The sequence below is a fragment of the Triturus cristatus genome, chromosome 6 (genome assembly GCF_964204655.1).
Source record: "Triturus cristatus chromosome 6, aTriCri1.1, whole genome shotgun sequence".
Classification (NCBI taxonomy): Eukaryota; Metazoa; Chordata; class Amphibia; order Caudata; family Salamandridae; genus Triturus; species Triturus cristatus.
In genome coordinates this window covers 1,523,377,423-1,523,394,430 of record NC_140589.1, presented here as the reverse complement: position 1 = coordinate 1,523,394,430, position 17,008 = coordinate 1,523,377,423, and the positions used below count along the sequence as shown (strand labels likewise).

At 40.8% G+C, this 17,008-nt stretch overlaps 1 protein-coding gene across 1 annotated transcript in view; it reads right to left on the bottom strand.

Annotated features, from left to right (window-relative positions):
* Window positions 1-8,546: 8,546 nt before the first annotated feature.
* LOC146821625 (D-beta-hydroxybutyrate dehydrogenase, mitochondrial-like) overlaps window positions 8,547-17,008 on the bottom strand; it is a 223,366-nt gene continuing 214,904 nt past the window's right edge. The window contains exon 4 of the mRNA XM_085612661.1: window positions 8,547-14,037. Within this exon, the coding sequence (XP_085468787.1) occupies window positions 13,705-14,037 (333 nt within the window). The 3' untranslated portion in view covers window positions 8,547-13,704. The remainder of the gene's footprint in view (window positions 14,038-17,008) is intronic.

Below are 17,008 nucleotides of genomic sequence, written 5' to 3'. Positions count from 1 at the left end.
AAGAGAATTTAATGCCATGCGTGATTGTTCCAGTAATTTTCGATTTTGTAAAGTAGGGCTTTTAGTATATAAACGTGTGAAATTGGTAATGTCTTGTTCCAATTGATTTTGTTTAGCAATATTTTGTTTGTTGAACTGGGCTGCATCTCGCATAAGTCTACCACGAATATCAGCTTTAGCAGCAGCCCATATGACCCTGTGAGAATCCACTGAATTTTGATTAAATGTGAGATAATCATGAAGATGTTCTTGCAATTGTTTTTTACCAAGGGGTGTTTTATGACGTTGGATGTTCATTCTCCAGGGTTTACGACCTGGTTTGGGTGTCCCAGTCTGTAGGCACAAGAGGACCGGAGAATGATCAGAGATGGATGCCTCCAAAATACAAGAATCTTGGATTGATTGGACCGTTCTTTGAGAAATTAAAAAGTAATCCAATCTTGATAAGGTGCCATGGGAGGGAGATGTGAATGTATATTCAACATCATTTGGGTGTGATAAGCGCCAATGATCTATAAGGCCGTTGTCTGCAATGATATCATTCATAAGGGCTCTGTCCGCTGCATTATTCTTATCAAGAGGTCCAGTTTTGTCCAAAACTGGATCTCTCACCAGGTTCCAATCGCCTCCGATGATGTATTGTGAGGCATCAATCTCCGACAGCAAACGATTCAAACGTAGAAAGAAATCTTTTTTAGCACCAGTAGGAGCATAAACTGAACCCACACATATATGAATATTACCAATGCACATTTTTGCAAAAACATATCTGCCTTGTGAGTCTTCCCATGTTTTAAGTACACGAACTGGTAATGTTTTTCTGATAAGGATTGCTACCCCACATTTTCGAGTAGGGCCTGCTTCTGAAGAAGACCCATTGCTGATACTACTGTGGATAACTTTACCCACCCAATCTCTATGAAGTTTTTCAGACTCGAGTGTATTTAGATGAGTCTCTTGAAGAAGAGCCACATCCACCTTTTTAGATTGTAAATAGGAAAGAACCTTCTTCCGTTTGATATAGTGTGTTAATCCATTGACATTCCAGGATATAGCAAATAAATCATGAGCAAGGACCATGTTAGAAATAAAAATAAATAAATAAAATAAAATTAAAAAAAAGAAAAAAAAAAAAAAAGAGAGAGACTTGCAAAAAGATGTGATGGAAATGGATATAGAAGAGGAAAGGAAAAAAGCCACCAATAAGAAAGATAAATAAAGATAAAGTATAGAAAGCAAATAAAGAAAGATTTATAGACTACAAAAGAATAATAGAAAGAGTATAATAGAATAACAATAGACTTTTAACCGCGAGTCTGGGCGCACTATAGCACCACTCTGGGCCGGGACTCCATTAATAAGGAAAATCCGGGGCTAGAACATTTAAAGAGAGAAAAAAGAAGGAAAAAATTTAAAGTGGCCAATAACATTGATATGAGAAGCTAGGAAAGTAAACCCTGAAAGAATAAAATAAAGTAAAAATAGAAAATATGAACTAAGCTGGTAAGGAATATAAAGGGATATAAAATCTGCCCTTTAAAGGATAGCATATTAAGAGAGCATAACATTTATATTATAACATTTTGGAAATATATTAGAAGATTTAAGTCATAGTAAACTAAATATTGATAAAGATATAGGATTTGAAATATATAAATATCTAAGAATAGGTCAAATAGTCATCATAGATAAAATAACTATATTGCATATGATAGATAAATCATGCACTAATAACCTATAAAGGACATCGTCAAGAAATATAATAGTAGTGAATAATCAAAATCCATAACCTAAATAATAGCCCTAATAAAAAATAAGCATGAAAAGTTAATACTGAGACATTTTGATGACTAATATATGTAAAATGCTACAGAGTTGTGACTATCTATTCATGAATACAGGAAAATAAATAGAACATTCCAAAAGGACAAGAGAATTTAACCAGTAAAACAGCACAGAGATCATCTATATCTGTCAATTAGAGAGACATAAGCAAAAGTACCTGCAACCTATGGCTTAATAAGTTATATAGGAGCCATGACATCAAAATGATTTCTCATTAGAGGCAGACTTTAGAGGAGAACGGGACTTATCTCGACGTTGTTCCTGAGTTAAGGTGGAGACAGTGTTTAAGGCGGAAGATGTATCATCTTGACTGCGAATAGACCATTCAAATTCTCTGCCTCTTTGACGGGATTCATGTAGATTGCGACGCATGTCATTCACAGATGTGGGAATAGCTTGAGGATTCCGAGAAGGAGCAGGGGTAGGAGCAGACTGCGTGTCCATGTCTTGAGATGTCATGTCAACCAAAAAACGTTGTAATTCATCTGGATTGTAGAAGTCTCTGGTGTCCCCATTCTTAGAGCCTCGAAAGCGTGCTGGATCAAACAAACCATACTTAATGTCTAATTTCCTCAATTGAGGTCTCATGGAGAGAAACGCTTTCCTTCTTTCATTGGTGTCACGGGAAAAATCAGCTGCCAATCTTATTTCATAACCGTCATAAGAGTAGGAACCCTGAGTACGTGCTGCTATCAGTAGTTGTCGAACTTGCTCATGCCTTAGGAAACAAGCAATAAGGGGTCTTGGACGTGTGTCTTTACCGTGCCGTGGATGACCTAATCGATGTGCTCTCTGGATCTCAAGCGGTGGATCGAACTGTATGCCAACTAATTTAGGGAGTACATCACACAAAAAGGCTCTGGTATTCTGGCCTTCAATTTTTTCTGGAAATCCAAAAAAACCAATATTGTCTCTTCTGCTGCGGTCTTCTAAATCCACTAACTTACTACGCAGAAAAGGAAGTTCTTCCTCTCTAGACTGCGTTGATACGATTTTATTTTCAACAATTGTCAAACGTTGATCAAGACCCTCTGTTTTAGCATGGAATAGTGCTATGTCAGCTCGTATTGATTTAGTTTCTGAGGTAAGAGATGAAATGCTTATATCCATGTCTGTTAGCCGACAGCTGATTGTTGAAATTTCTTGGAAAAGACGATCCATGGCAGCATTGGATACCACCAAGGAAGTATTATGTGCCTTATTAGAAGTTGATGCAGTGGAGTTTTTTCCAGACATCTTGCGTTGTTGTTTTAATACATCAGCAAATAAAAGTGAATGAGAAGGTGTGTTTCCACTCTTGTTATTAGACATTCACTTCTAACTTCAAATGTCGGGGAATATTTAAAACTGCAGACAACAACCCTTCAAGTAGAGCGATCCAAAAAGCAAAATATAATCAAGTGCTACTGGAGTCAAAAAGCATTGAGGAAAATATCGCAGCAGTTTTATGTAGATTAGAAAAGTAAGCAACCAGTAAACCTGCAGCTGAAAAATCTCCTTATTTTAATAAAAATTATCATGAGAGAAATACTTAAGTTGTGAGGAGAAAAATAAATGAGGAGTTTGCGCTATATGAATAGCATTGATGCATATTGATGTACATGCAGACAGCATTAAACCTTTCAGGGAATGCTGGAAAAATCACTGCAACAATGATTTCCCTCACTTTCTTTCAGTAATAATCCTCATGTGAGAGAAAAAAATGCAGATTGCGCAATTCTGCACTTTGATTATGTTAAGCCTCAAGTGGAGTTGTCATTCATCATATATAAAATATGAGACCGGGAATATTACATCCAGACTGAGGCCTGCAACACTTGTAGCCCAATTAGCAGGTAAGCAGTGAAGATAATGTGCTATCAACTCACTTCCTTTTTTAACACATGTCTGTACACCAATTACTTTTAGCCAAAAGTAAAGCTGCCTTTTTTCATAAATACATTTTCCATTGTTAGTCCATTTAGCAGAGGAGTCAGCAGGAATACAAGTCACACATGCTTCAGGAAACATAAATTATTACTGGGCCCGGCAGCCATGTGTTGAAGCAATGTTTCTTATTTCACTGAAGTAGTTGAAAAAAGCTTAACCTTAACCCAGAGAACATAAATTACTGCTGGGCCTGGCAGAAGTGTATTGAAACAATGTTTCTTGCTTGAAAAGGAACTGTGGAAAAATGCTTAAAAAGGCAACTTAATAATATGAGACAGCAGAATTTCTTTAAATTGTTGTATTAGCAGTGAATTGTGAGTGGTTTTTTCCTCAGAATACAACACTTCAGTTATAGATGATTATAAAAAGGGCCGGTTTACCTCATGAAGAAAAAATGTTTTTGACCAGGAATGTTTCCTCCAGCTGGAGTCACAGCCCAATTAGCAGTGAGGTCATCGGGAGTTCAGGTTACTCAAGCACCGGGGATCCTAGGATTCTGCAAGGCCCGGCAAGCCACAATGTATCCACACTTCAGAAAAGCCAGTTAGAGATGGTCTAGCAGGACAGAATTTTCACAGCTGACAGCTTCACTGTTCCGATTGCTCAGAAATGCCAAAAGAACATCCTTAGACACCTTCAAATAGATGTTCAGTCCATTTGAGTGCCGGCCCAGAGCAGAGCCTCACAGTTAGGCGGCCATCTTCCTACGTGGCCAGACCACGCCTCCAATTTTACAATTTTGACTGAGTAGAAAAATGCACATTAATGTCATAGTATGTTTTTTATTTCCATTTATTCTGGGCTGTTTAATTTCACTTTTGTTACTGCCACCAGCTCAACGGTCATATGATGTAATTTCCTGTGATGTCATGAGGACCAAAGGGCATGTGATGTCACTTCCACTACACCAAGCCATTTGACACCCATGCACCTTCTGCTACAGAATGCCAACTAGAGGACTGAGTAACTGTTGTGAGGCTTCTCTTCACTGAAGTATCTGCAGGGAGCAGCTCCTTCAGCCTAAAACTCTTGTATGCACACACTCATATTTGTTTTCCTGGTTATCAAAATGGCTGAAAAGAAAAATAACTAAACAGGAGAGAAGTTAAAGCCAAGGGAATCCTCATTTTGAAAGTGTCACAAAAGTCCAATGCTGACAGAGGAACAAGCTAGGGGAGAAATGCCTCCCATGAATGGACAGAGGGCACTTTTTACTAAACCGCTGCATAGTGAGCTGATGATGCGAAGGGAGGGCATAGCTGTTAAAAAGGAATGCAGTTGAACACAATCTTGAAACCCTTACAGGAAGAATGGTGAACTTTGAGCAAGCACTATAAAAATCTGAAAGCACCTTAATGGTTGGAACAATGTCAATCAGTCGTTAACTCCTCTATGACCAGCAGGGGAATTTAGTGAGTGTGTTGTGGAGAGTATGATTACGTTGGGTATGACCATGAAAGCTCTGGGTAAAATACAAGTGGAGTTCAAGTGAGAGAGTTGGGAGCTTCAGCAAGGATTTCTTCACAAATTCTGAAGTCTGAATTGGAGGGAATGCAACTGGATCTACTGGAAGTATGTGAGAGGTTGGAGAGATCCATGATTTTATTGTATATTTCTACTGCAGTTCCTTATTAGGTGATGCTGATGTGGGTGCGATGGTCCCGTTGGGGGTGGAGGCTGGAGAGGCAGCGTTGAGGGTTCCCAAGTTCAGTGACTTATGAGAGTTGGTGGAAGAGGGGCTCATTTTGACTTCCTCCATGGCTTCCGGGGTCTGGACAACAGCAGCTATCATGATTAATACTGGAAGGAATGCTATAGAAGATATATCCTTAGTATTCTTGTTTATTGTGAGCACTTTAAGAAGGGAGCCGCGAGCTGTTATGTTAGGTGGTTCCTCCTTTCTTTTTCTATCCTCCATGCAGTGTTTCATATGTTGTAAGTTTTCCTCCTGGCAAAGATATTAATATAAAAACACAGATGAAAATGAATGTGTCGTATTGATTTAAATCATTCCAATTGGGAGAAGCTAAAGTCAGCAAGATCCACTTTCATTTTGCATTTTGATAAAAGTGTGAAAAATGTGAACTGTACTTTTTGACACACTGAGTAATCAAAAATCAAAATGTGTATGTTGCCTTTAGCTGCTCACTGCTGGAATAATGTAAACTATTAAGAACAGATGTTCAACTGCTGTGTGTCTAAATGGGGAATTTTGGTCCTACCTTGCTACATATATACCTAACAGTGTCTTTATCTACATAAAATATAGTTTAGTGCACTCTCATTTTGGGTATGTCCTGTCCAATCTTTTTCACTCCCAACTCTTTTAGAATCCTCAAAGGGTACCACATTTAAAAATGGTACTGACTACACTGTAAGCCCCAGTCTTTTCAGTTCAACTCAGAGGCAAGTAAGAATTTCCCTAAGCTCTTCAAAAAGAAGTAGCATACCAGCAGCCGTCTTGACATAAGGGCAGAAAGTAACATTCTCTTAGATAGTAATACCAACATTCTTGGTCATACTAGCAAGGGATGGGTATGGGTCAAGTGCCAGTAACTACCAAGCGGAGGTCCAGGTGCAAAGATGATTCCATAGAACCATCTCCATTTTATTTGCATTCAGCTTCTAAAGATTATTGGTCAACACATGTGCAACTATACTAATGTATTCCTTAAGTTTAAGAGAAAAGTCTGTTACTACCATTTTGTTGTATTATGAATTGAATTTCAATCACATAATTCAAAAAAGAAAAGTCAAACAAATGAATTAAGGCAACTAAAGTGGTGAGATAAATGATAAAGACCTCCATTAACTGCACAATAATTCTTAATACAACAATGGCCAGTGTTTTTACTTTTAAAATGAAGAAATACTTTTAATTCACATACAGCTAAGTACTAAAAACTTACAAATGTACACAATGGAAACAAGACATCTCTAGCACCACACCCTAAAGCTCTGTGTCAGAAGGTCTCCTAGTTTTAAACAATATGTAGCACCTCCTTGTGGTGTTCGTCAACGAAATGATAAAGAAAGTTCTTCCTATGACAGTTGTCAAAGAGTTCTCAATATAAAATTATTTCCACTTTCATATAAAACATGGCTTTCAGGGTATTGAGCCTATCAAAGTGAGAGGGTTATCCTATCTTCTTCATCCCTTGAAAGCAGTATAGTGGATAGTGGGATCCCGGAATATTGTAGATTTTGTAAATGAATCCTCACCCACAGGTAACACCTATGGCATGCTTTATCATCAGATCCTCACCCACCACACCTAGTGTGAGTGGCTGGGCTCAACGCGATTTAAAAGCGGAGCACTTTACTATAAAGGGACTGCTAATTAAAATTGCCTAGAGGTTTCTCTAATCCGTTGTTTATTATGACAGCCTTTGGCAAGGTTAAAAACAGGTTTACAAAATGATGTTAGGGTACAGTATGACCCAAAGATCAGAGATTGTCATGTTTCAGCACTGCTGATTGTCCCTCAGCATCATTGGGCTTTTTTCAGGAACAAGACATGTTTCAGCCCAGATTATTGCCCCTCAGGGCCATTGTGCTTTCTTCAGGACCACATATGTTTATAATCTCTATTCTCTGTATTTTTTTTTTACCAATTTGCAATATAGTATGACAGTGTGAAATTATCACATTTAGAAACATGCATATATGTACAAACCATAAAGTGGGAATTTCCCTGTTTTTGACTGGAACAAAAAGAGGAGAGACATATTTATCATCATTCATATAGTGGCACATACTTGCGCTATTGTGTACTGTATTCATTTGTAACCATGCACTGTGCATGTCTCAAGTCATGCACAATCGTGAATCCCTTTCATTCCATCACTCATTGTTGTAGACACACTCAAGTGAGAACATTCTCACATAATAAAAATCACAAGAAGTGTTGTGAAAGGTGCGGTATACACTCATATGCAAGAGGAACAAGTCCTAAGACCTACACTGCCCAAAGTCGGAGTTTTGGTTCTCTAGAGTCTCTGGGGAGAAGGGACCCCGTAGGCGCACTCTGTTAATAGAGAAAAGTATGCTTGTATTCATAGGTTCATTATACGATTAAGTGCATAAAGAGCTCAAAGTGTACCACTAACAAAGTAGCTAAAATACAAGTACTCTCATGAGATATGCCCCGAGAGTTCACGCCCTGCCCGATACCTATTTTTTGCTCTCCGAGCCGCGTATCTTGCCCGCTTCTGACATTTCTCTTAGTTTTATCGGGACATTGTGCACCTATAATGGGGAGCACACAAATAATTCAAAATGCTGTGCATTAGAGACTAGGTCCCACCGGGTCCCCCAGCACTCGCTGCACATGCACGAGTGCGTGAGCGGAGGTTTCGTGGAAATGGATTACTGGGAGCACCTCACATTTTACTGCATCCACAGCGTTGCCTGAGAACAACCAAATAAATAAAGTAAAATTTTTCAATAATGGCAAATCTGTTCTGATATATCCTGTGAGAGGCATCGGTGGTAATTAACATGGCATCCGAGGTTAATACCTTCATACCCTCGGCCATAGCATGTTCATAACGATTACAGTATGTTTTACATAAGCACTTGTACTGTGTAAGTAATTATCCGACGTGTGGGCCCATATCTCTTAACCTAGTGTTGGAATGTATGTTACAGGTTTTTTCAAGGTATTGAGACAGAGCAATTGACGGCTGACTGAGGGAGGGGTTGTTAACTTGAAACTCAGAAAAGAGCAACACACAAATATACCCTACATAAATGAATGTCCAACCAAAGTATTTTCTTTAAAAAAGAAAGGCACTTTAATGCACATATAACTGAAATACAATATTCAAAATGAAAAGATTTCATATGGCTTTACAAATTTTAACACCTCCTTTAGTGGCTTGCAGGTTGCAAATGTTGTGCCCCCAAGAGAAACTACATGAGGTCACTAATTTTGTGCAAGTAGTCGGCTCCCATGATCTTTGAGGTACCATGTGGCAATGTGTGTACCAGAAGGCTTTAATCATACAAAATACAAAAATTGTCATGTATTTGCCTATTGGAAAACATGCATTTTTCACGAGGAAAATAGTTAAGTCTTAAGGCTTTGTTAAGTTGTTCACTATGTAACAAGAAAGGCCTACTGTGTTTTGTCACCATATTTAATACTCAAGGCTGTTAGCTACAACTTTACATCATTATTTTGTCTCCTAGAGAGACTCACCAAAAAATTTATGTAGATCCAAATCATTTATTGACATGAAAACTAACTCTTCTTTTAGAGGCACAAGAATTTACATTGGCTTGACTCAAAAGGGAATATATATTCTAAACCCCTTGCTATTGCATTTGTCATGGAGCTGACAATGTAAATCCCATTCCTGTTGAATTTCTCAGACGGTACCCAAGATAAGGCTCCTGACTATGATGTTAAATATTTTACTATGCAAAAATCCATTCTTGTTGTATTTGTTAGAAAGTTCTCAATGTAAAAACACTTCACATAGTTTTTGCCAAGCAGTCCAAAGTAAAACTTTCTCAAATGATATTTGTCAGAGAGTTCACAATCTGAAACCATTTCCTTTTGTATTGTTCATGGGGTTACAGCATACAAAGCTGTATTTGACCTGATGTCTACATTAACAATGTCACTTCCAGTTGTGATCATAGAACCTACTTCTTAGGTGGACTAACACAACTAATTTTCAACCAATTACTTGTAGAGAAGAAGATCAACATGTGGGCAGAACCACAACCATTATTTTAGTACCTCTTACAGCTCTTTTTCTGGTGATCACATAAGCCAGTGCAGACAGCTGCATAGTAAAGACAGGCCTAAAAATCAATGAAATGTTAAAAGCCAGGGTTTGTTAGAAGGGGTAACCAAAACCCTTGCCTACCACAGTAATCTGTGTGAAACGACGTTAGAAAATGTTTGTCTGTTGGCTTTAATAATAATGGTCCACCCATAAAGACCTACTGGCTTTAAGGTTTGCTTTTTCACTATTAATAAATCAGGTCTAATGCCTTTCTCATAAAGTTTCATAAGTTTCAGACTGGATCCATGGCATCTGAAAAAATGTTTCCCATGAACCAATAAGGACGACAGCCTTTTTCAGTCTCTTGTTACCTTAACCAACTCAGGCCTAAAACATTGAGCATAATCTGTGCAACAAGCACTCCTTTTCAGTGGATTCACATAACTTCTTCCCAATCAGTTCCAGTAGGGAGGAAGATCACGTGTGGGTAGAGCCAAATAATCTCTCTCAGTAGTGTTTCTCAAAGCTCTTTTTCTGCTGATCACATACGGTCAGGCAATAACAGCCCTGTCCAGGCTGACCTAAAAATCAGGCAATGTGTCTCGGTTTCAGCCACAAAAAAATGTGTTGAGGTTGAAATGCTGAGCTGAATATTTATAATTTTTTTTAAAGCCAAGCCCTTTGTTAGTATGACCTGAAAACCTCAAGAATGAAATAGATGTTCCATAAGACAGTAAGGGGCTGTTTTAGAGTTCCGCGGATGGGGTACTCCGTCACAACTGCCGAATTACAGGGGCATTATATCCTGTGGTCTGAGAAACCTGCAAACATTAGGTATTGTAACATCTTCCCGTGTTATTATAGGGGGACTCAATGAAAGGATGAAACTTTAGACCCTTGTTACAAGTGAGGGAGTAAATATGGAAGCTAAAGGCCTTGATGCCCAATATTGGATAGTGAGTTGAGCGAAATTAGTGTGCTTAATTTTTTTTTGCACACCACAAAATTCTCCTGGTGTTGGCTGGAGAAATTTTCATGGGGAAAGAGGTTGTAAATGGGAAAAAGTGTGGAATTCGGATGCAATAGAATCTCATCACTACTTTTTACCCATTCCAAGATCATTAACGTAGATTTGCAGAAGGGTAATATCTCTGATTGCAGTAAAGGACTTGCAGCAGAACACTGTTGCCACTTGGCACTGAGGTCCTCACAGTTTTACGTTATTAGCCTTCCCTATCATTGCAACTAACCTTTGCTTTACACAATAATTATAACCAGATCCCAGAAGAAGTAATATTTTTTAAATGGCAGAATTAGTTTGCTTTTGGCCTTTGCTCTGTAACAGATGCTATTTTCTAACTATTCATGCTTCTCTTGTGCTACTAAATTTACTAATAACTAAATAAAATCTAAATATTAAACGCACAGTGACTATATATTTTGATCGTATAAAAAAACAAGAGTAGACTGGTTCCACAAGTGTCCCCTGACTGGGTCCACAAGTGTCTCCTGACTCCAGTGGTAGTTGACCAGTGCTTCTGGGTTCAACAAAATTGTTTGACTTCATATCAGGTCAGATGAATACTTCACTAATTTCAAAGGGGGAATGGAGCTGACAGTAAAGACCTTGGAATGGGTATTTTGGTCTGTACCTACGGAGGCCAATATTCATGTCAACAGACAATTTGAACAGACTCTATGTGGGCCAATATTTTAATGAGGGATTGGTTCAAGGACCTTGAATTGAAGTCGCATATTAGAATGCAGACAGTTCTCATGCTGAAATCATGACATGTCCCTTAGGATTCGAGGTGGACGAACCAACAAGTTAACAGGATACATCATAGCCATACCCGACCCCAGGGTCTACCTAGGGTCGAAGAGACCATGCTTAAGCCGAGCCCAGAAATTTTGAGCACGTAACCTGTGCAACTAATACTATACAAAAATCTCATAAAGAAAACTCTTCAAACTCACTCTAAAATGTATTTCTATAACATGCAGATGCATTTGAACTTAGTACATCAAATAATATCACTGCATTGAGAGTTATTTATTAAAAGTGACAGTTTTTAAACATATACTAAAAAATATTCATGCCCCTTCTATGGCATGACGATAATACCATTAGTGAATTAAAAAGCTTGACAGCTGTTATGTGCACCCTATGTGTGGGCTAGGTTTTTAGGAGGAGCAACATTGTATTCTATTTAAATCAGACACAATAGAGGTGCATGTATAGCACACACCCTCGCCTCATGTATTTCAAAGAGCTAGCAAAAGCAATGAGGAAAAAGGAAGTAATGTGAAATACAACATTTGCCGAGAATCATGCTATTAAGTCAAGCGGGGAAGCCAACAATAATGCCAGGTTTTTTCGTTTCACATTGTGCCATTCAGCCACTCCTGACTTGTGCTTTGGTAGCCCTAGCTCTGCCCTTGCTACCAATGGTCCGTGGTATTAAGCCGGTACTACCAGCAACAGAAAATAAGTAGAGGTGTCTGAGTAGGGTGGCCAACCATCCAGCATTTTGCAGGGAGGGCTCCTGTTCTTCTGGCTGCACAGAGTCACTGAGGGATGCTCATTGTCCGTATTTTGGTTTGCTGCCACTGTCAACCTTTGTAAAAGACTAGGAACCCTCACTTTCATTTCAGCCCTTTATGAGCTGCCAAAGTGGTACCTGTCGCTGGCTGGGTGGGAGAAGCTGCAACACAGGAGGGGTCCTGCACAATGCATCTTCAATTCAGCTCTTGAGATGCAAATCCAGCCACCTAGTGATAGTCAGCCCTGAATGTATGAATGTGAACCATGCTGGTAACCTGCCCGGGTGGTATGCTCTCTGTGTCTATTTCTTCCATTAAACCGGATTCAAAGTGCTGACATTGAGTCAGATTAGTGGAGAGAAGCACAGGCAGAGCATGATTTGTCAAGGATTCAACAGTTTGTTAAATTAGTAGACCCGAGACAGCACCACATTGCGGCTTGATGCAGAGGCTATACATTTACCACCAGATTGCATTTTGGTGAATATTCTCCGACACTGGGCACTTCTCTCCTCCCCAAGGTAATATCTGGTGCATTTTTTAAACCGCACTATTACAAGCAGCCTTTACACTGATTCATTTTAATTGCTGTCCATCTTGATGAAAAGAGAGCAGAAGAAAAGTTCAAAAAGTGATTGCCCAAGAGCACAAAATGTTTGCCTAATGGAGACTTTGATTAAAAATGATGTCTCCTGGTTCTAGTTTTCCGAGTAATCGACTAGACAACAACTGGGCTGGCAGTGATTCTGAAGGCGAGGCCAAAGGCTGACTTTCCCAGGGAAGTATCACTATGTTGTGGACCCTGCCCAAATGTAGAATGCAGTGTTTTTTTTCCTGCAGACACTGGTAATGCTAAGATTAGATGTCAAGTAGTATGGCGTCATGGCTAGAATTGACCCCATGCACCGGGTCCTTTGGCAATAGGTGGCTATTGGACAGTATGCATAGCAGATATTGATATGTACCTCTGGCGTTTCAGAGCTTTACACTATATCGCTGTATTTGGATACCAGTGTCCGCTTGTGCAATGTATCTGCATACATGGAAAACCTCTTACGAAGTGATAATGTCAAGTTGCCCATCCTATCTCAGAGCCATGTTTATTTTCCGTTATAACTTCTAACGGCTTTATCAAGGGGTGTAAAGTGTGACAAGAGTCAACTCCGTGACGTCAATAGGTGATGGGGTCGAGGAATGTGTGCATTATGTGGGGACAAGAGATGGAGAGGAGGTGTTGGCTAGTGGCAAGAGCTGCCAACTTTGTAACCTGAGGAACCTCGTTTGAATCCTGGCATTTGCGCTTGACTCTGGCCAAATCACATAAGCTCCCTGTGCCTAAAAATGTGAAATGTCATATATATATTGTGTTAGAGTAATCCCCACTTGATGTACACAATCGTGTAGCTTGTCTCCCGTTTCTCCAAATAATGTAAAGTGATCCGTTGTTTCCTAGCATAACACCAATACATTATGTCACTCCTGATACTTCTGAAATTGAGTGCCTCGACATCCAGCATCCTCTCCCAGGAAAATACATGAGGGTATCTCTGACTATACTATGCAAGATGAGGCCGGATAAAATCAAGTCCTTGGAAATATAAAATAGTGATTAATGTTTCACATGTTTACCTATAAAGAAGTTCCTTACTTATTTAAATTGTAAGAACAAGAGTGCATCCAGCCAAGAGGTTGGGCAAATATTGAAAATAAAAACCAATATCTTCTCCTTTACACTTGCAACCAGGTACCGGGCCCTTGGGGTGGCGGATGTTAAAGCTTCTACAATAGCGTCTAGTACTTCATGTGCCTTGCTGCTGCCTTCTTTAAGCTTCGCATGAACGACGTCTGAGAGATCTTTGACATATTCCTGGCTGTAGATCGCCTTCATCTCCTCACTGAGTCCGTTCCAGATTTCCACTGCAGGCCTTTGCAGCTGGATGTTAGTTGCCTGTGAGTAGTTTCCGGGTTCGATGACGCTTACCTGAAATAGAAGCACACACGCAGAACATATTAAATCACATAAACACTGCACTTCCTAGTTCAAGTAGATTATGCACTCTTCTCCAAGCAAATATTCCTGGAAAAATCTCAGATTTGTTTTGTCTCAACTGAAAATGAACATTTTGAATCATGAGTACACGTAACATATTTTACATACTGCTAATAAACAGGATATATGCAGAAATCCAGCCAAGGAAACTCCAAGGCTCAGAAGTAAATTCTGATGTGTGGGACTAGAGAAATCAACACAATCTACGAGCTTTCAAAATGGCAGGTGACTACACCCCCATCTCGACTAAGCCCCACCCCTGAGTGAAGATTTGTCTTCCTTTACCATGCCCCCTTTAGCAATATGTCTATGGTCCTCGTGCACCATTGGTTGTAGCCATTCTAGACCATGCTTCATTGTCTGTTACATTGACACCGCCATTTTAGAAGGTAGGCCCATCGCCCTCGTTATGTCATTTTGGGATTATCTGCACTCCTCTGTGGTCTTTATTTGATTTAGACCACACCCAGTGCAGCCTTTGTATATTTTTCAGTTCCATAATGTGTAATATGAATTATTTAAGGGAACACGTGCCAAAGCATGTTTAGTTTGCAGAGTCACACATTACTTAGCTCTGTAGAAGCCGCCAAAATCCAATGGCTTTGGTGAGGTGGACGCACGAAGGCCGCTCACCCCTTCCCTCCACATGAACCAGTAGTTAGCCACAATATAATTGAGGGCTGAATTATAGCACACACATCCAGTAGAGATCTGCGGGGTGGGTGCCTATAATGTGTTCAGCCACTCCGCAGACTCCATTAATTCAGGGGCTTCTTTGGGAGAAAAAAGCATTATTTTCACTTCTCCGACAAGATGATTGATTGGAGAAGTTCTTCTCTCCAGTGATAATACTCTTTCTCATGTGACATCACACACTGTAGAGCCCCAACATGACACTAACTCAACCCAATCCTTTGTGCAACTCATAAGCCCAATTCACCACATCAGAACATTTCACAGTCCATCGTATATGCCAACGGGCGTTGTGGGAAATATCAGCTAGGCATTCTATTAAAACAAACAGAATCTACATTTTCAGGATAATGCAGGATGTATGTAACTCAACAATTATAACTCCTATCAGACCTATATGTCTGCTTAGCAGCAGTCTCTCCAATCTACAAATAATGATGTGACAAATTTCTCCTAGAAGCCTATGCTGTTAGCGTAGTCCACTCTTGGCCTCCTTACCTATCACAATCTAGTTTAGGCCCATCAAACACTTTTCCATTTTTTCCTCAGACGTTAGCAGTAGAAGATGCATGCAGGCAGGCAGTCCAGAGCATGGAAGATGGAGGATGTCAGACAGAAAGATATCTCCAGCAACCTACATGTAGGTGGCAGAGAGAGGAGCCAAGGCCCGAAAATTAAGGAGGATGAAATACAAGTGGGGTGGGTTTGGAACAAGATGAAAATACCAAAGACAGATCGCAGGAGAAGCAACACGTACAGCGAAACGACCTCCAGAGCTGACTCATAACCACTTCGGAGATAGGACAGCAAGGAGCAATGGGGGAAAAGAATGGGAAAGTGTCCGGATCTCGGCTTCAGAGCAGTGACAAGAGCAGTCAGTGGGAAGAGCCTTGCTGTCCTCTTCTCTCCACTATGGCCCAAGGATGGGTTGTGGCCTCAGTGGAGAAACTAGTGGGATGGGTCCTTGCCTGCAAGTACTCTAGATAGAATGTTAATTTTTCTGAGTGATTTACCACAATCTGTGTGTAGCAGCGACACTCATCATCTTGTGCAACACCAGCCACAGCTTGAAAGGAGGAGGAAAAAAAGCACAATTTATTGACTATTTTCTTTTGCTTTCCTTTAAAATTCAACTATGCTGGTGGGAATTCAAATTAGGGGTCCTTTGCCACACCTACATGAGTGGTGCAAAATTTACCATGCCAACGTCACTGGTGAGGTTTTGTACCTAAAATAAGTCAAGAAAACATGTAATTTCCTTCATGTTACTTAGTGTTCAGAATTCCTAGCTGCCCTTGAAGCCCCAATGAGGGCTCATTTGAACCTTGAATCGCAGTCAGGGCTCCAGGAGGCTGGACATTCCTCTTGAATGACCACCCTGTCACTTTGTGTGTACGTATTGGGTAGTGCTCTGGCAGGACCAAGGTGAGAACCCCAGGGACATGCCCCATCTCGCAAAGTGTCCAGTAAGGGAACCCACAGGCCTGGGGAGACCTCCCCTGTTTGACAGAGATGGGAAGCTTTAACTAACCCCCGAGTTAGAGTTCCGACTGGTCCAGGGGAGGAAGCCCCCAGCCCTGGGCTCAGTTCCATGGTCCATTGTGTCACTTGGAGCCCGGGACGTGGACCCACAGGTCCCTGGAGGCCTTCCCTGCTTGCCCGAGATAAGAAGCCAAGACTGGGCCCCACGCCAGATTTCCAAATAGCCTGGGGATGGAAGCACCTGTCCCTGGGCTCCCTTCTCTGGCCTGCCATGTTACAAAGTGCCTTGGATGGGGTCCCGCAGGCCGAAGGAGGTCTCCCCTGCTTGTACGGGTTTAGAGACACTGACGAGGTCCTGGCATAGAGTCCTGACAGGCCCTGAAATGGAAGCCCCAGGCCATGGGCTTCCTTCTTTGGCTCCCTCAAAGTGCCCAGGACGGGGTCCCACAGACCCAGGGAGGATTCTCTGCTCGCCTGGGTAAAGAAGCTCTGATAGGGACCCAGGCCTGGGATGGTCTCTAGGGGGCCCTGGGGTGGAAGCCACTGGACGTGGGCTCTGTTCCCTGGACAGCCATATGTCAAAGTGCCCCAGACGGGACTTGTAGGCCTGTAGAGGCCCCTCCGGCTTGCCCAGGATAAGAAGCTCTGACCGGACCCCATGTCAGAGCTCCAGCTGGCCCTGGGTTGGACGCCCCCGGCCCTTAGCTCCCTTATCCAGCCTACTGTG